The sequence below is a fragment of the Ambystoma mexicanum genome, chromosome 7p (assembly GCF_040938575.1).
Source record: "Ambystoma mexicanum isolate Mex_15411 chromosome 7p, UKY_AmexF1_1, whole genome shotgun sequence".
NCBI classification, from domain to species: Eukaryota; Metazoa; Chordata; class Amphibia; order Caudata; family Ambystomatidae; genus Ambystoma; species Ambystoma mexicanum.
Genome location: NC_090939.1, coordinates 880,379,748 through 880,400,203, shown reverse-complemented (window position 1 = coordinate 880,400,203; position 20,456 = coordinate 880,379,748). Strand labels below are relative to the sequence as shown.

At 47.8% G+C, this 20,456-nt stretch overlaps 1 protein-coding gene across 4 annotated transcripts in view; it reads left to right on the top strand.

The window, feature by feature from the left end:
• Positions 1-20,456, top strand: part of CDC16 (cell division cycle 16) — a 755,778-nt gene that overhangs the window by 141,470 nt on the left and 593,852 nt on the right. For all 4 annotated transcript variants that reach the window (XM_069637116.1, XM_069637117.1, XM_069637118.1 and 1 more), the window contains one exon: positions 1,557-1,697. In XM_069637116.1, the coding sequence (XP_069493217.1) occupies positions 1,557-1,697 (141 nt within the window). The remainder of the gene's footprint in view (positions 1-1,556; positions 1,698-20,456) is intronic.

The following is a 20,456-nucleotide window of genomic DNA, read 5'->3' as shown; positions in this document are numbered from 1 at the left end:
TTGGGATGGGAGGTCAGCAATTCCCCCTAGGTCCCAATGCTAAAACCGAAATGTAAGCCTGGCCGCTCCAGCCCTGGCAAGAGGGTGGTGGCGAGGCAGAGCAGCAATACAACTGTATCTATGCCCCATAAAAGCGGCAGATCAAGCCCTCACCCGCTGTCACGGTGGGCCTCCACCAACCATACTCTGAAGGGCAATGGCAACCTTGGTTGTCCGGCCTGTCCTGCTGTAAGCAAAAGACCAGCTCAGTGCAGTAAGGGTCTGTGTCGGGCTCTGCAAAGCAGCAGGACTGCTAGGCAGAACAGCCTACATGGACATGGAGGAGATGGGTTCTGTCTGGGTTTGATGCCTCAGTAAAACCATATGGTTTGTGCAAAGGGCCAGGAGAGCTGATTTAACGTGCATCTGTCCTGTCAGCTGCTTTATGCCACCCCAAAGATACTTCTTATTAGGTCTCTTAAGTGAAATAATCTACGTCTGTGGAAACTCGTTCGTTTTTATTATCCTCTCTCTTTTCCAGCATGGGGGTGATCCCTTCAGTATTTGGTAGTTTTTAGTGAGGAAAAGAATGGCAGGAGAGAATAAATCACTACCTGCTGCCTTAACCTGAAGATCTTGTGGTTAGAGCGCATGGAAGCCTCCTCTCGCTTTCCATCATAGCAGCTCCACCCTCTTCCTTGGACATGTCCTGGGAGTTTGGCCTGATAGCAAAGGCAAGACTTTTACCTCTCTCCTCTGTTGGCTTCTTGAGTTACTGCAGGGCAGCTCTTGCAGCCAGGTTGTAAGTTACATTTAGCAGCACGTCTGTGGACAGAGGTTCGAAGCTGCTGGGATTGTTGTACACCTCTTCCAGCTAGCGGGATTGCAACTGGTACATTTTACCATTTGCTGACCGTGTTCTAATCATTTTAGTGCATGTTCCAGTTGTTTATGTCCTGAGCAAAAGTACCTCCAATTTAGGCAGAATTCAGTTATTTCATGCTAAATCCTGCTGGAAGGTTCAGTAACTCTAGAGATGGCAAATATGTGTACAGTCGACTTGTAGAATGTTTCATGCAACTGTTTTGCTATTTAATGTATTTGGTGACAATAGCTTTAGCAGACATGTTGCAACTTGCGGCTTTCACTAAAGTTAGCCCTTACACTCTTCCTCTCTTTACGACCTCACCTCATTGAAGTAAACCCACAGTTAAAATATGGTGTTTTTAAATATTGCTACTATGGCCAAGGGCGGCATGTGTACCTCCTGTCATTAGTTTTGTTAATAAACATATCTTGTTCGTGCAAATGTAGCTCATGCATCCAATTTCATGCCTACTCGCCATTTTCCAGGGATGTTCTCTAATTAAAACTACAGTTTCTCAGTTAGCATTTAATTGCACCCAAGAAAGTCTTACATCTGACAGATGGCTTATTTCTGCTTTGTTTAGTGAGCCACATATTTCAATATGCGTGTCTTAGTACAATTAATGAAGAATTGTTTTTATAATACGGTTGAAGTAATACAATTTTGTCAAAGCTGCTAAAATAGTCTCTTTTTTTAACCCTTTTCACAGTATGCTGCTAAAGAATATCAGCAGGCGCTCGATATTCTCGATATGGAAGAAAACATTATTGTACACCTATTTGAGAAGCATTTCAAATACGACAATGGGACGAAAGGTGTTTCCACAGATTTGCATATGTCGGATACTTCAGTAAGTTAGCCTTTTTCTCAGTGTTTGTGGGTGAATCGTTATTGCTATTCCTAGTTAAAACTGCCTTTAGAATAGTTATTTTATGGAAACCACAAAGAAAATGGAGCCATGCAACGCAGTTCTGGCAAAAGAGCAGCTTTTATTGTTGCTCAGTTCTTTCATTTTTGTAATCCATTTCACTAAAGAAAAATATGGGGAGAGCAACTTGCAAACCCATTAAAAGGCTATTGGAAAAGTCAGTTACAATTCCAAAAGACTGGTAAAGTATCTTCATGATCATGCATTCTGCGTACCTGCATTTCACAAGGTATCCAGTCACAAAATCCGTACTGTAGAAGCAAAGTAAGTGGGTGAGCAAAGGAAATGTAGAATGTGGGCCTCATCACGAGTTGTTCAGCAACGCCGGCGCTAATAGCGCGGGTGTTATTTGCCCTACCGCCAAACTCACCGGTGCTATTGGCGCCGGATCACGGGTTTGGCGGAATTGGAAATCCCCATTCCTCATTGAGCCCATTCAGGAATGCCCACATTCCCCACTGGGCTCAATGGGGAAATTTCGCTCTCTTACCGCCGGCGGAATTCCCGCCGGCGGTATGAGCGCGAAATTTCAGCAGATTTCCCCCCAGCTAACAGCTGGGGGAAAATCAGCCAAAGCCCTGATTTGGCGGACCCTTAAATCCGGCGGTAGCAGCGCTACTGCTGGACTTAAGGGTTACCGACAAACTCGTGATGAGGCCCTTAGTTATTTGTTGCAGTTTAGTGCGCACTACACTGTTCGCCATGGAGCAAAATGGGGGCTGCCTTGGGAGAGGTTAAATACAATCATTAGTGTGTAAAAAGTGGCGGGGAAGTTGAAGTTAATTTACACATTGGAGCCCAGCTCAACCCGGAGGGCCAGGTACAGCACCATCTTGAACTCCACACCTCGAATGATTCCTACATTCACCCTATTCCTCCCACCACTAACTTACATCGGCTCCCACTGTAGGTCTACCTGCCCTCCCACTTCTATCATTACTACTAAGGATAGTATCCTCGTGGCCACCTCACCTCAGTTTGGAGGACACAGCACCCCTCGCCCTCAAACATTGGACCTGGTAACAGCAGGCGCATTGCCCTGCCAGCCTCCATCCACAGTTGCTCCATCCCGCCAAACCACTCAATGAGACCTTTCTGGCTAAGTGACTCCACTGCCCTTCTACCATCACCATGCCGATAGCAATGTTCCTTACTCAACCTATTGTCAAAAGAAAGTCCCGTTTAGGAGACCGCACAGTCGACTCCCTATAAGTATGTTCCACAACACTAGAGCAGCAGTGCTCAAACGACGTCTCCAATCTCCCCCCGCCTCCCCCAATCAATATGAGATCTCCCTCCACTACATATATCTCTGAGTCTAATGCACTCGTCAAATCCTGGATACCACATAGTAGGGTTGCGGTCAAAACACCACTTGCCCACCCTTAAAAATCACACCAACACCAGTTTTAAACTGTGCCTTGATTAACACAAGATCTATCCTTGCTCATGCCCTCAACGTCCACGACCTGATTACCACCCATAATCTTGACCTCCTTGCAACCACAGAAACATGGTTACAAGATACCTCCGGCCCTGCCTTGTCCACAGTTTTCGACCCAGGCTTCACAATCTACTGCTGTGACAGACCCAATTCCAGGGGTGGAGGAGTAAGACTCATCGCAAAAGACTCCCTAGCCATTATTGTATGCAACTCCACGCATCCCGACAATTGCGACATCCTTTCCACTAAACTCTTCCCTTCCACTAAACTCTTCCCTCTCAGATTCCATCACCCACCACACCATCTTCCACCCCCCAGGCCGAGCACCTTTCTTTGAAGAGAACCTCTTAGACACCCTGGGTATCCATATCAAATCCACTTCCAAAATGATTCTTCTAGGAGACTTCAACTTGGGTATAACGACACCCTAGACCCAGCTGCCTCATCACTCGCAAGCTCACTGTCCTCCGTAGGCCTTCAACAAACTGTCACCTCCCCAACACACAAAGATCATATCCTTGACTGGATTGCGGACCTCAACTGCCATGTTAACATCCTTACTATCAACCCTTGCCCTTGGTTGGACCACAGCATAGTGCACTTTACGATGTCTCCCTCACCCCACTCTACACCTATTGCCATCCCCCTTCCCTAGCTCCTAGCTCTAAGAATACCAACAAAAAGCGTATCGCCCCACTGCTTAACCCACAATTACAGGCTCCCAAACTTATCACAAACTCTGATACACTGACTGCTATTACCCAAATTGACCTTTTACAATTGACCTTTTGCACAATTGACCTTTATATTATTTTAGTTATTTTGTATATGTATTGGGTTGGTTTTGGATAAAAAATAATATAAGGGGATGGAGTGGGGGATTGCGGGGGGGGTTTGGATTGTGAAAAGGTCAATTAGTATACAACCAACTGACTTGTATATCAAAACTATGTCAGAGGCCTTTGACACCAATGCCCCTCTCAAGCCACACAAACTCAAAGATTCTGCACACAGGAACTCCTGGTTCACCCCTGAAGTGCATACACTTCGCTCCGAAAAACGGCTGGCTGAAGCAAACTGGATAAAATACTCCCTCAGAAGCCAAAAAACGAATCTTTTCTCTTGCGGCCCGACAATACAAAAAAAGCCACTACCTACAATGCCGGATCACTAATGCAAAATCCAACACTTGTGAGCTGTTCACCATCCTTAGGGAAATGGAAACCCACACCAACCCCCCTGAAACCATCCTGAAAGATTCCTGGTGCTCCTGTATCCAGAACGCTATGCTCGACACAATCCAAACATTGCACACACGAAAATTATATTAAGCAAGCCCTGCTCAATCCCCTGCCATCCTCCCCACTAGCGAGCATCAGCCCAACAGGTTTACTGATGTTCTGTTTCACCAATATCACAGAAACCGATGTTAAATCGATTTGAAAAGTTCTTAAACCGACCCGTTGTAAAGGTGACCTTTGCCCTGCCAGCTTCAACAAAGACTGCGTTGAAATCCTGAAATCCTGGCACCATTCATCGCCTCCTTCATAAATGCCTCTTTCACCACTGACATTGTTCCATCTAGCCTCAAAGAATACTGGGTACGCCCACTCATCAAGAAACCCATCACTGGACCCCACAATTCCTACTAACTACCAACCTATAACCACCGTCCCCTTCCTCCTAAAAATTCTAGACCGAGCTGCTTCTCTACACATCCAAAACTATTTGGAAACTAACCGTATTCTTGGCCTGCGCCAGCCCGATTCCCGGGCCAAGCCATGGGAACGAATCAGCACTACTGGATCTAAAAATCCAGATCGATGAGATCGGAGACAATGGGAAGCCGGCACTATTTATTGCTAGTCCTAGACTTCTGCTGTCTTTGACCTGCTAGACCACAAAATCCTCGGTCATCACCTCTCATCTGCAGCAAACCTCTTCCCAGAAGCCTCTTCATGGATTGATTCCTTCCTAAGCGACAGAGTCATCGGAGTATTTGCTGAGAACAACAGCACACCCCCTCACCCCCAATCCCCTCTGCTCCGATAACCTGCAGTGTCCCACAAGGATCCTGAGTGTGCCCCACTCTGTATAACATCTTCACAAAACCCCTTTTCATCCTCCTTGGCTCAATAGGCATATCTTATACTAATTACGCCGATGATACTCTATTACTCCCCCTCTCAGGCAGTTATCGCCAAGACTCCGCTACCCTTAATTCCATCTACACCGCTATCCAGGCATGGATTGCAAACCACTGCTTATGTAATCCTGCTGGTGGGCGCCCCATCTATGATCAAGAAACTCGACTCTCAATACTCTGCCTTTAATTATAGATGGCACCATGATACCAGTCTCCTTTTCTGTGAAAACCCTAGGAGTATTATTTGATGATACTTGCCGAGAGAGGGACATAGTAAGTTCCATTGCTTCCTCAGCCGCATGCGCAACAAAACTGATCAACTCAGCCAGACCCTTCTATAGCCAGGGCCTCAATAGGATCAAGACTTGACTACTGCAATGCCCTTTTTGCGAAAACCTCAGCCTATAACATTAAAAAGCTGCAGATCATTCAAAATAACGCACTAAGAGCAGCCCTGAATATCCCTAAACCGCAGCATATCACAGCTGCAAGAAAACAAGCCCACATCCGTGAGAGGATTATCTTTAAAACACACATCACCCACAAATGCCTATCCAAGGATGCCCCACCCTACCTTGCACAGAAATTCTCAAAAGTTATCTCCTCTAAACTGACGAGAGCTGCCTACACTCATCGCATTATCCAACCTAAAATCAAACGAGTGGGAGTGGGAGGCTCCAGCTTCCCTGCCATAGCCCCAAACACTGGAACATGCTCCCTAGCTCCTTGAGAGCTGAACACTCATACTGAACCTTTCACAAATTGCTAAAAACTTTGCTGTAACTTTGCTGTTCACCTAACGGGCCGCTCACCAACGCAGCCTCAGGACTTGGACAAAGACCACGTGAGCCTCGGACTTTGATTGCCTCATTTCCTAAATGTACTACTATGATACTGTATGCGCCTTTTTGTCTTGTATGCAACTTTGCTTGTAACAGCGTCTTGATTCCCCCAGGCTTAGCACTTTATAAATGTAAAAATAAATAAATAAAGGTGTACTATGTTTGGAGACTGTCTGTATAGACTGGCCTTGTATGACAATGGATGGGGATGTGATTAGGGTTTTTCTGGGGTTTGTTCAGCATAATGAACGGGCACCCCTTAAAGAAGCCATATCCCGCTTACACTTCAAAATATACAAACAAGTGACAGCCCTCCTTCCTTTTCACATCCGCCTGATCGCCTAGAGACCATGAAAATGGCAGTGGTGCGCAGTATACATCACAATAACATAATAAAAAAATGACATTTGAGGATAGTATCTTGATAACTAATATATTCAAAATGCAGAGCTAGAACTAGTTTGATTATTAGAAAGGGTTACATAAAGTTCTCCAGCATTGGATCTTTCATGGATTCACATGCTTAGAATATTCCCCGTCGTCAGACTGGGAACCCTCGGTACACATATATAGTAGTTTCCTATAGGAAAAAACTTCTGACACTTGTGTCTCCTATCCACATCTACGTCCTCTCCGGGGCCGTCCACGCATGCCCCGTAGGATGTAATGGTATAAAAGCCCTGCCCCCGCGGGTCCCGTCAGATTTCAACGTCTCCAAAGATAGTGGGATCTCCTCGCGTAGTTCTCTACTTTCTAGGATATCGTTGATATTACTCGAACAGAATGTCAGGAAAACCTCTCTTTCGCCCGTGCGCCACGTGCGGATTGAAGGTTTACGAGGGGGACGGCCATCTCGATTGTATTTATTGCCTCCACCCTCACCATTCGGCAGACCAGTGTGAAATATGTAAAGGTTTTTCCCAGAAAACCCTGAAGGATCGGAGTCGGAGGCTGGTTTCGTGGTTAAATGACGGAGCGGGAGCATACCCTCAGTCGGAGGTTGGCTCCGTGCGCAGTGTGGCCTCGACAAAAACATCGGGAGCCCCGCGCCGTTCAACCTCATCGGAACCACCGGCGAAGAAGACTCGACCGGTGGAAAAGGATCCACAAAGCCACTCTTCCAAGGACTCGGCAAAAGAATCTTCAAAAAAGACATCATCATCATCATCGTCGAAAAAAGGAAAGGAAAGGCCAAAATCCTCCTCGGGCGATCCTCTTAGATCTGCCACGAGTAGAGAATCGGATAAACGCAGGGAGAGCGCCGTGAAGGCGGGACCGCCTAAGCCACCTGCAGGCCCACCGTCGACGACGACGAACCAATCGGTGTTCTCACTGCCTCTGATGCAGTTGGTCTCCCCCGTCGTCAACCCGACGACGACGATGTCCTCGTCGACCGAAGTCCTGGCCTGGAGACCAGACGTTTTTGATCTGGGGTTGCCGGACACGTTACTGCAGGAACAAGCAGTGTCGATTTCCTCGAAGGAAGACGACGGTTTCAGGATTGCGGGCCCGGAAGACCTTGGGCTACGAGCCAAGTTACCATCAGGAGCAACCTGCTCTCAGGTGTTTACCCAACCTCCAACCGCTCAATCGGTCCTGTCCATGGAGGTCCTGTCCTCCTTACACTCTCTGCTGAAGTCTTTGGATGAAAGGCTTCCAAACTGATCATATTGCTGATGTGGGGTGAATAAACTATCATATTTTCGTCACTTGGCCGGGTGCAGACTTTGGACTTGGGTGTCTTCTAAGAATAGGCCAGAATTGTATTAGGGCAACACGGTGCCATAATATGCAGATTGTCAATCTATTTTGACTCTATCAAACCAAATTGTTCACAGCTCTACAGTATCTTGGACTCATTATTTTTTCGAAACCCCCAAATATTAAACCTCTACAATCAGTCATGCATTTTCTCAAAGTTAATGGCTACAGTATAACTTTGATCTCTTTCGACTGGCTCTTATGTGTTCCTGTAAGCAGAGCTTCAGCCTACGTATAATAGATCCGATACATGTCAAGTCACAGATAATTATAGGCTATTGATGCTTTCGTGCATTGTGTCACTGCTCTTCAGAGTCACAAATGGAGCAGCCACACCATTTATGAAACCAATGCCCTGTGTACTGTGCCATTTTCTTCCTTGACTCTTATTCATATTTATACATCTAACAGTTCGCAATTTCAGTAAGGAACTGCTGGTTGGGTGGAGAGAACAGTGGCAAGATCAGGATCAAGCGGTAATACTGGCCAATATTTCTGAAAGATCTTGGAGACATTACTCTGCATACTAAACGTAGTCATGAACCGCAGATTGAGCCCTCCAGTTAAAGATTTAGCCAGTTCTTCAGGATTACTTATTCAGTTTTGGGGGCAAATAATAGGTTGCAATCTTCAACTTTCAAAGGAGTCTGTTCTACAATTGAATTTGGGGTATTGTCTAGCCTTCAAACAGTCTGCTGCCATTTTGGCTTGTAATTCATATTGCAATGAAGATGAGCAATAGTGCTTCGGACAGTGAACCTCCATCTATGCAGTAGTGTTAACTGGAGATCAAGAATGTGAATTTTTGTTATGTAGCATGACGACATGGGAGTTTGGTTTACGGTAAGCCACAGTAGCCAATTTATTGTTGTCAATGCGTAACTTGGTTGCAAGTCAAAGTCATCTCAATGTTAACTTTTTTCTGGTGCAAATGCATATGGTACTCTCGCGCCCCTTCCCCTTTCCGCGATTCTCATGGGGCATTTCAATCTTCAGGGATCGGTGGGATAGGAGCATAGCAGCATAATGAGAAGAAGGGAAACATTGTGCTGAGGTACCGCCGCAACCACGCTCCCTTTGTGACACCCTCTTCATGAATGGTGCGGACTCCAACTGCCAGTTAAATTCTCCAAACAAACGTGGTGAGAGCATCAGGAGCCATGTTACACCTATATGATTAAAGTTGTTTTCCCCTCCTTCCTACCTCCCCCTAGTTTTTATGCACATTTATGAAGGTTCAAGGTCTTTTGCCTTTATGGACCTGCACACTTTTTGTTTGGCATGCTTTGGGACAGATTACTTAAGGCCCGACTGCTTATTGTAAAACGCACTATTGTGTAGGGTTCTTCTCCATACGCCTCGGTGGGTCCTTTTGCATTCCACCTCTGGATGTCTTTGCTCTAATTGCCAGAAGATGGGTGAATAAGAAACATCCTTTTTTTTTTTTTGCAGGTTCCCTGATGAGGAAGGAGACACATTCCCAATGTGGCCCAGACTTTATAAGGGGTCTGTCCCAATGACCTCTACCAGAGCTACAAGCTCTTGCTCATAGCTAATTTCAGCTCATGGGCTTATGGTGGCCCCAGATCTGCATTGTTCCGAGTTACTGCTTCAGAGGACAAATCCTGGTCCTTGGGCTGAAGTGTCTGGAGGCGCAGCTGATGAATTGGCATCTGGGCATTCCATGGAGGGCGATCAATTTTCTTTACATAACACTTGGTTCTAGGGACTACTGAGACCCTGCTACAGCGTGTAATGGACATGGCAGGAGGCCAGTCCATGCTTTGTGGGCCAACAGTTCCACAGACGGCTCCCCTTCATGTGAAGATATGTGAAATATCAGGCAAGCTACCTAGAAATATCTGAGGGGACGAAAATGGTGGACAAGGACCCCGAAGGTGCGGTCTGAAAGCAATAAATACACTGAGTGCTCTTTTCCTCAAGAGAAACAAAATCTGCCAAGACTGCTGTGCTTCCTACTATTGCATGGAGGTCTGCAGCTGAAAGTTTTCTGTGCCTGCCAGAAAAGTTTGTTGTGGTCAATGGTTTTCTGTTAACATTAAACAAAGAGAACTGTACGTAGAGGATTCCACATCTTTGTGCTTGTGGAAGACATTATTTATAGCATTGCAATGTTGCAGACACACATTTCACCATGTTTTAGCACTTTGTCAAGGCTTTGGCAAAAAAAGGCTTTTATGAAGGAAAGCCAGTATGATCATCGGGGTGAAGAAATGAAAGGACTCGTTTCCCCCCACCCCCATTTTACAACAGGAAAAATGAACAACTTTTAGCTGTATTGAGCAAGTTGCCCACTAAATGGCATTAAACAGGTTGACCAGTAAAGGAAATCTGTCCGGTTGTATGTCACAAGGCAAGTCTTCTGCGACTGGCTCCAGTCTTCTTGGTGCCATCAGACAACCGATGTAGAGTGGTATTGCAATACTACATCCATGTTTGGACAACCTATATCCCATACTCTAATATATACTGGCTTCAAGGACAGCCTCCAATTACTAGACCGGCAACATTTCGCACGCAGTCTTTACCTGTAAGGCCAATTCCCTCAAAGAGGAACCATTATTCATAGTAAAAGGATGCAATTTTTCAGAGATGTAAAGTCTTTGACAGCACCAGTGTTAAGAATTGTTTTGTAAAGAAATTATCATGGAGTCTGGGACATGACATCTAACTCCGCCCACATTGTCACATCCTCAGGTTCTAGTACCTCAACACACTATGCTGGTGTGTTGTAACCAACACAGCAAAGGGATATTTCCCACTCTCTGATCCAGCCTTCAACAAATCAAAACATTGATTGTATGAATCCCAATGCCCAAGGAACATGCATCCCTTGTAGGTGGCCACGTGCCTTCATCCAAAAAGGATTCTTTGGTCTTTTCAGTAACAAGCCGCATCTTCAGTATACCCATTTTCTGTCCCATTTGACCTACCCTCCCCACTGCAACTTTCATAAAATGTGTTCAACAAAATTCAGAAGCTTCTGCACCTGAACTCTATAAAGAGAGTCCACAGGGTGGAGGTGCAGGAGGGGTTTTAATCCATGTTTTCCACAATCGTGAAAAAAGGTGAGGCAAGATGACACAGTACCTGGTTCTCCCAGAGGTCAACACTTTCCTTTCTTGGTAAAAGTTCAAGATAGTCACACTGGCTTGGATACAGAAAGCATTGGACTAGGGGCACTGGGTCTGTGCCCTAAATCCCCAGGATACATGCATGCATATCCCATTTGGTCCCTTTGTTGCAATTACCTCAGATTTACAACAAACTGGTTTTCTTCCTTTCAGCATCTTGGCCGTTCATGAAAGTGATGTTAACAGTAACACCATTTCTGCATATAGAAGGGAATCACATTTATCACTGTTTGGATGGATGGCACATTCGGGCCCCTTACCCAGAAAGTGTAGTTCACTCATTGTGGAAGACAAATGAGTTGGTAAACCCTTTGGGATTATACGTCAACTGAAAGAAGTTAATTCTGATAATGACAGAAATTGAAGTTTATTGGGTCCCTGTGGGGACACCAGACAAGACAGTTCTTCTCCTGGAAGAGCGGGTTCATGACATTTTTTTGCTTCGCTCTCAAATGACCCGGGAGTCGACAGTCCTTGCTCTTATACTCCAGATGCTTCTTGGGTTTATGTCCTTTTGTGCGTTTGTAGTTCTCTGTGCCGGACTTCATATAAGGGATACTCAAATACACCTGTTTGAGCGACAGCTGCATTCTGCCTTGATTTTGGTACCAGACAGATTGAAAAGGGAGCTATGCTGGTGATTGCAGGTTCCTTGCTTACTTATCGTGACCCCTTGGGGTCTCAAGATTTTCATGGCAACATATTCTTCCCTTGGATAATTGTAGGGCCATGGTAGCCCCATGGGCAATGGCTGCAATGCTTGCTTTATTGTAAAATTTGCTATGCTTGCTAGAGGAAAAATGGCAGGTATCCTATGGGGGAAAACATTTAGTACTATATGAGCACCTACTTGCGTAAAAAGCTAATATTATAATAATAAAGAGCATATTTTACCCAGCACATTTCGGAGTCCACTAACGTAAAGAAAACCCTTCTCAAGATTCCAAATGAATTAAAAACCCATCCTCTATGGAATGCCATGTTAACAGCCTCTTTGATATTCCAGTCTTTCCACCTTCTGGAGCCGGCAACCGACTACTTTCTCCTATGATTTTATGGTAGTTGAATGTTTAGACCCTCAAGGTTTTTTTCGGTTCTTGATGCAATTTAAAATATAAACCAATATCCAAAACCTGTGCGGACTGCTTTAAAGGAATGAGGTAGTCATAACATCTAGTATAGCATTTTAAATTTCCATACATCCATTAGTTCATATAAATTCATCCATAACATATCAGTATTCTATGGAAAAGGTACATCGATGTCCTGAACGTATGGAATGGAAAAAAAGAGGAAGATATAGCCAACTTTATAGAGTGGCTGAATAATCAAGAAAAAAGTCTCCAGTTCACGGTGAAGTCTGACAGCTTAGGGAGAATTTGCCCTTTGGCCAATTTTTATGGTTAAGACGCAATAGCTCTACCAAAGCCGACTACACTAGGGAGGCCAGAATATTGAAAAAGAAACTCAATACAAGAAAATATCCTGACAAGCTCCTTTTTAAGCATGTAGGAGATGAGGCGAAACAATGGTGCGTGGCCAGCAGTGCTACCGATGTGGCTTCTCTACTAATGGCCTCTGTACGAAGCCTGATGTCTGAACAATAATACCTGGTTTCCTCTGACTCTACACGTTGGCAAAGCCATCACCCGTGGAAGGGATTGTGTCTCAGCAGTCCCAATGTGGGACGATATCGTGCAGAACTGATGCCCGAAATCTGCGGTTGTGCCTGTGACTGCAGCTCCAGCATGCCAAGATGGCGGACGGACGCAAGAAATATGAAGAAAGGAGAGGCTGTCCACCGGAGAGCGAGTAAAAAATGGAACTCCCACAGCTGGCTATAACTCTGTCTCGCACTGAGGGAAACACACAGAGGGTGCCCGTAATTCCAGCGAAGTTGCCGGGAACACCAGCGCGGAGTGGCGAGGAGCATTCCGCTACCCTCCCCCACACTGAGGCACGGCGTGAGACCCGGACCCCGAGCAAGGCACACTGCCCAGGCGGCCTCTGCGTTATACCCAACTAAGAAGCCTGCTGTCGGGCTGAGCAGTAGATCCCCTAGAGACGACTCAACTGCTCCGGAACACCAGCGCGGAATGGTGGGAGGCAACCCGCTCCTCCCTCACACCAAGGTACAGCGTGAGACCAGGACCCCAGGCGAGGTCCAGGGTCCGGGCGGCACTGCATTATATCTAATTCAGAAGCCCGGTGTCGGGCTGTGCGGCAAAGCCCAACGGAATAGCGCAGCTGGACCACCCAGGGCAGAGGAAGAACGCCATACTACCGGTGAGCTTGCGGGCTGGCACGCACTGAAAGAGAGGAGGCATCCTCCCATGAGGATAACAGACTGTTGAGCCGGCTGAGCAAGGAGGGAGGCATCTGCCTCCTTTGCCCCCCACCGCATTGTTCACAGGGTGCTAAGAGGAGGAATAGCCTAATATGAACTCCGGCTGGCCAGTGCACCCAGAACTTGAGCTCTGTTAACCAAGGGAAGCCTACTGTGGGGATAGGAGGCAACCCCCCCACCCCCCTTGCACTGCAGGTATTGGGCCCATATAGAAGGCGGCTCCTCCTCGCATTTGCCCCTGGAACGGTCAACCGTCGGGGATCTCCCCTCTCAGCGCGGCCCGCCGACTGAACCCACCGAAACAGCTTCTACGCCACCGGGACAGCCCTGCATGAACCGGGGGGTAACCAGAGGATTGGAGAAACCAGAACATTTAATCAGCTGACTTCCTCCCCTCCCTCACCATAGAGAAAGTGGATCACAAAACCACTAAGCCCTGTATGCACCCCAATGAACACTTCAGTAGCCCAGTGCCGGAAGTTGAGCGCTCCCATAAACACTCTTCAAGTACCTTCTACATTGACAGGAGCTCGACAGAGTGCAGAGAGATAGCACCAATATGGCCAAACACTGTAAGCCCTGAAAGTGGCGACATCTCCACCATGTTGCTCCTGGGGGGAAAAGGAAAGACGCTGGAGACAGCCAAATCCACGCCACAAGCATCACCTCGAGGGACCGGACAACTAGCCACCAAGGAAGATATCCAGGCCTTTATGTTGGATATCAAATCAGAATTTCCGCTGGAGCATACGGATCAAAGAGTGACGGAAGCAGAGCAAAGACTGGGAGAAGTAGAGGACCTGACTCTGGAGCACGCATCATCGCTTCTGGAATTACAACAGATCCGGGCCCTAACGGACAGAAACAAGATCTTTGCATACAAGCGGGAGGACCTGGAGAACAGGGCCGGACTCAATAACGTGCGAATTAGGGGAGTGCCAGCGTCAGTCTCAGACCAGAACCTAGCAGAATACATAGGGGACCTATTTCAATCCCTTCTGCCACACCTTGAAGTCCCAGCTCCTGATGGAACGCACCCACAGACTGCGTCCCGGAAGAGGTTTGGACACAGAGTCCCCGCTGAATGTTATCACCCGAGTCCACTATACGATGAAGGAGGCAATAATTGCAATTGGTCACTGCCGTGATAAACTGTCATTACAGGGGGTCTCCCCTGCAAATATTTCAGGAGTTAGCCACAGTGACTATACAGAAACTCTGGGCCCTACGGCCTCTGATACTGTTTCTCTGAGATCAAAAGATTAGATATCTTTGGCTGTTCCCCACCGCGGTCCAGTTTTCCTACAAAGGAACCTCCAGAGCGATTGCATGTTTAGAAGACGCGGAAACGATCCTGAACCCCTCCTTGCTGGAAAAAGAAGGTGGATCCTATGTCGCCTCCACCAGGGATGCAAACGAACTCTTCCCCCCCCCCCCCCACAGCTGAGATGCTTGGCCTGGTCAAGGATCCAGAAGGGTTGAAATAGAAGATAAAGGGTCCCTACAGCCCGACCTACCTCAGGCCAAGAATGACGACGATGGAGCCCAAAATCTATATTACCTTCGCCCGATGTCCCAGACGGGCGGTCCGATGGAGCTCATGGAAACAGGATACATAATGTCAGTATTGGCGGGCTTTACATGGTCTGAGGCCAACTCCAAGGTGGTTGTCACCTGAAGGCCCTTGGAGTGCACTGCCGATGATGTGTGTCAGTCGAACAGTTGGGAGTCCAGAGTTCGGACTCAGTTCAAAGTTATGTCGTTTTTTGGTTAAAGTAAAATTCAGCTGGAGCAGGTATGCAGAAATCCTTACATCTTGAATGGCAACTTAGAGGGGATTGGTTCCTCCGATGTATTCCACATCTATGACAGGTAATCACCACAGCTGTGCTGCTTTGGAAACTTTTCTGCGTCCTGCGTTGACGTCGATACGCTGTCCTCGAGGGCCTCCGTCGAGCCTACATCACCAGATGTTTTAAGTAGGACGCACGACGCCCGTAGCCTCAGTTCTGTTTTTTTCCGCTAACATGTTCGCTTCGGAGATCTCAGCACGCCTCGGTTCTTCTGAGTATTTCTATTGGTTCTTCGAACTTGTTGTTTGTGAAGATATCATGTCTTTGTCTTCTACCCTGCTGTTGGGATTCAAGAAGTGTCGGGACTACGGTTCCAAGATGTCAATTACGGACCCGCACAACGCCTGCCTCTGGTGCCTCGGTGAGGACCACACCACGGATGACTGTGATGATTGCCAGTCGCTTACATCGAAGGCCTTGCGGCAGTCATGAGGCCATGTCCCATGGTTCGCCGTTTGGGGGAAGGCTGGCGCAGCATCTTGTAGAATGGCGTGCCATTACTTCAGATGTGTGGGTTCTGGAGATAATAGCCCACGGCTACTGTCTTCCTTTCCGGCAGAGGCCTCATGACAATCCACCAGGGAATCTCTCTTTGAAGAGTCCGGATCCGCTCCTTGCGCAGGAAATCAAATCCCTGCTGGAGAAAGGCGCCATAGAACTGGTGCCTGTAGCAGAGAGGAACAAGGGATGGTATTAGCCATATTTTTTGATCCTGAAAAAAGACTGGGGATTGAGACCCTTCATGGACTTAAGTAGTTTGAACAAGCTCCTCAGGAAGGACAAGTTCAAGATGGTTACTCTTTCTCAAGTCCTCCAGGCCCTTCAACTTCAGGACTGGTTGGTGTCTCTCGACCTCAAGGATGCTTACTTTCATGTGCCGATTCATCCCAAGCAGAAGTACCTGAGGTTCGCGGTTGGTGACTCGCACTTTCAGTTTCGTGTCCTGTCGTTCGGATTGACCTCTGCCCCAAGAGTCTTCACCAAGCTCATGGTGGTGGTGGAAGCGTATCTCGGGAAAGGGGGATTCACGTCTACCCCTACCTGGACGATTGGTTGATCAGGGCGCGCTCTCCAGAGCACGTCCTGGATCATCCGTCGGTCACCTGCCACTCCCTTCACAGGCTGGGCTTCTCCCTCCCACTTGACACCTACCCAGTGGCTCCAGTACATCGGAGCAGTGCTCGCACACCCCTGGAGCTGTGTTTCCCTCCCCAGGGGAGGGCTTCCCACATTCTGCAGATGCTGAACAAGTTTCAACATGCCCAGAGTCTCCCGGCGTTCGAGTTCTTGAGATTGCTCGGCCTCATGGCATCCTGAATTCTCCTGGTACCAGAGGCCAGGCTGCGGATGAGATCTCTGCAGTGGTCTCTCAAGATGCAGTGGTCGCAGTCCTCCGGCAGGATGTCGGATCCCGTTCAGGTGCTGCCCTCGGTCGCCCAGGATCTTCTGTGGTGGGTCATCGAAGGCAATCTGATGAAGGGGGCTCCATTTTGGCTACCCTGGCCGGATGTGACGATCGTGACGGACGCATCCCTCACGGGATGGGGACTCATGCCGACGAGTTAACAGTCAGCGGTCGTTGGTCTCCGTCAGAGTCCAGACTCCATATCGATCTGTTGGAGCTGAGGGCCATCAGGCTAGCTCTGAAGGCTTTTCTGCCGTCTGTGCGGGAGAAGAATGTCCTGATTCTGACAGACAATACAGTGGCCATGCACTACCTCAACAAAAAGGGGGGGGGCAGAGTCTCTCCCTCTGTGCAGAGAGGCGATGCAGCTCTGGTTCTGGGCCATCCAGCAGGAAATTTCGATCTCAGCAGTTTATCTGGCTGGAGACGAAAACGAGGCGGCAGACGCTCTGAGATTGCAGAGCACGGTCTCTCACGAGTGGGAGCTGGCTCAGGAGATTCTCCTGGAGATCTTTGCCCTTTGGGGGACCCCACAAGTGGATCTCTTTGCCACCAGTGTCAACCGGAAGTGCGAACGATTGTGCTCGCGGGAATTTCCTCCAAAAGGAGCCTTAGGGGACGCGTTCGTAGTGGAGTGGTCCTTCCCACTGCTGTACGCGTTTCCTCCAGTCTCCGTCATTCTGCAAGTGCTGAGGATGTTACTGAGGTTCAGGTTCCTGAATGATCCTCATTGCTCCGGCATGGGCCCGGAGAGCGTGATACCCAGACCTTCTTGACATATCAGTCTGCCCTCCACGCCGTCTTCCCTACTGAGACGATCTGCTCTCACGGGAGGGGGTGGGGGGGGGGGAATCAGGTTCTCCATCCAGAGGTCAAGTCCCTCAACCTTCATGCTTGGCTTCTGAACGGTTGAGGTATAAGGATTGGGACCTCCCTGAAGACGTGATAGAGGTGTTGCTTTCGGCCAAAAGGCCTGCAACAAAGTCCCTGTACCGTTGACGTTGGATAAAATTCTGCGACTCGGGCAGGGTTAAGAATGTGGATCCTTTTTCATGTGCCATTCCTGTGGTTCTGTCTTTTTTGCTTTTGTTAGCCCACAAGGGCCTGCAAGTGGGTACCATTAAAGGTTACCTGGCGGTGCTGTCCATATTTAAGTGCTCGTCTGAGGAGTGTTCTTTATTTTGAGATTCCTTTATTTTCTCATTTTCTTAAAGGGCTCACTAATGTGTTCCCACCGTCACCTCTCCAGGTTGCCCGGTTAGGATTTGAACCTAGTTCTAAAATTCCTAATGGGAGTTCCATTTGGGCCTTTACATTCTTGTTCTTTGAGAGTGTTGACTTTGAAAACTGTATTTTTAGTTGTGGTCACTTTCGCTCGCAGAGTGAGTGAGTTGCAGGCACTTTCCGTTAAGCCACACTTCACAGTGTTCCATAAGGACAGGGTTGTCCTTGGGGTTCGTCCTTCTTTTCTTGCGAAAGTTGTTGGAATTTCATTTAAGCCAGAAGGTCATTCTTCCGGCGTTCTATCCTCCTCTGCATCCTGGCAAGGAAAAGGAGAGGCTCCATAGGTTGGATCCTAGGAGAGCTTTAAGTTTCTACATCTCGCGCATGTCCCGGGTCAGAGTGGACTGTCATGATGCCCGCTCCCGCGGAGCCGGTTCAAGCCCTGCGTCCCCGAAAGCGGACATCCAGTCCCCAAGGAAGGACCCAGCAACCCCATATAGGGGCCCTTGGGACAGTGTCCTGGCGCCTATGGTGCCAGGCTCATTATGGGAGTGCTTGGGTGCACTTACCTGATGCAGACCATGCTGCAGGATCCCGGCCTCCTTGAGGCCTGAAAGGAACTACTTTACCTGTGGGACTAATTTACCATCCGGGCATGGTCGGGGAAGGATACATACCTGATTGGAGGAAGGATACATACCTGGAACTTCTTCCAAGGCTATTTAAACCCCACACGAACAGCCACACGTGCTTCGCGTTGTTCTGCATCTAGCAGCTGGACGCTCACCGTGTCTGCTCCTGCATCCTGACTTCTGCCACGCCTGCCAGCATCCTGGATCACCTGCAAAGGAAGAGAAGAAGAGAACAGAAGAAGGAAAAGTCCTTACCTGCTAAAACCGCATCCCGGAGACATCTCGCCGACTATCCTGGAAAGGAAGACTTTTATTTAAAAGCTCATCGCGTCGATGCTGCAGCGCCGCGTTCCACTCACCTTTACAGGGCGCCTCCATGTTCAGCAGCGATCATCCGGATTCGCAGTCGCGCCCCAGCGCCTAGGGAGAAAAAGACCAGAACAAAAGGTGAGGGAGAGAAGGGAATAAGGAAAGCTAAATCTCCATGTTAAGACTTACCTGTTGATTCATTCCCTCTTCATTTCGTGTCCGCGCCGCATCCTGGCATTTCCGGACCCCGGCCCCTAAGGGGAAAAGGAGACATCAGCGTTAATGAGCGAATGAAAAGACATTACCAAAAAACGCTCATTAAAGACTTACCTGATTTCTACAAGGATTTCATCTCTCATCTCGGGTCGGTGCCTGTTCCCCGGCATTCCGTACGCCGGCCTCTATGGGGAAAAAGACACTAGCATTAGTACATTAATGCATGGACACAAGGGGAACCTCTTATCAAAAAACTTACCTGGAAGCCAAGCAAGTTTGGTTCTCACCAATCCGAAAATCCAGTGAAGTAACTGGATACCAACGCGCCCCTGCATCAGAAGCAAGATGGAGAGCTCATCCTTCCAGACCCTAAGGTGAGACGCTACGAGGAATCACAGAAGGGTTTCGAGGAGGGTGTGAGGGGAAAGTGGGAGGCTGATTGCATTACCCCGCAGACAGTTAATACCCTATTTTCGCCTACAGAAGGATACTTCTGCGAGCCAGACGAGCCAGATTTGGGGGCCCGGTCCAGTCCGTCTTCCGAACCCTGCGCATCACCTTAGAAGAGGTCACAGCAGCGCGAACCAGGCCAGCGCCTCCGTGGGAGTCAGGTGAGCGTTACATGGACGATCAGCTCTTTATAGGATACGCTGGAAGGCATTTGGGACAAGCTGTTCCTAAACAGACTTTGTCTAGATGGATTATTGTTAGGCAGAAACCTGTGCAGTTCCCTTAGGGACCACTGCAAAAGGCTTAGGACTACAGGTGTTGGCAGTAAACCCAATTGGTAGCAGTCTGTACCAACCAGATTTACTGGTAGCTGTGGCTGAGCAGCCAGACTTCTCTCAAGAAGAGTTAGACAGTATATAGAGCATACAAGATAGGTACCAAAATACAGTAGCACAAGCAAACACTGACCAGAGCTTGGGTATAAAAGTATATAATTATTTATTTAAAAACACACTTTGTAAAATACACTAACACTAATATGGCAAGCAAGTTCCAACCGTCACTATTCATATATATACATCCCTGATTACTTATTGAACAAGTCTTAGTTAAAACACCACTTATTTTCAGACAGAGGTGAGCGCTTCACCTAAGATGGCACTCTAATAAGTTATTAAAAAGGGAGGGAAAAAGGCAGAATTAGGAACATACACAATACCAACACTTTAGGAGAACCAGGGCAAGTCAGAAAAGGCAGAATCTACTGAGGAGCAAGAAAGTCATAGGCCAGGCCCACTCTTGAAGAGAGCAAGGCGTAATGTGTCCAAGATCACACAGTTGAATAGTACTTTTAAAGAGTCGTTGCAAAGAGTTCAAAAAGGGTTGGCTCAAGTCAGG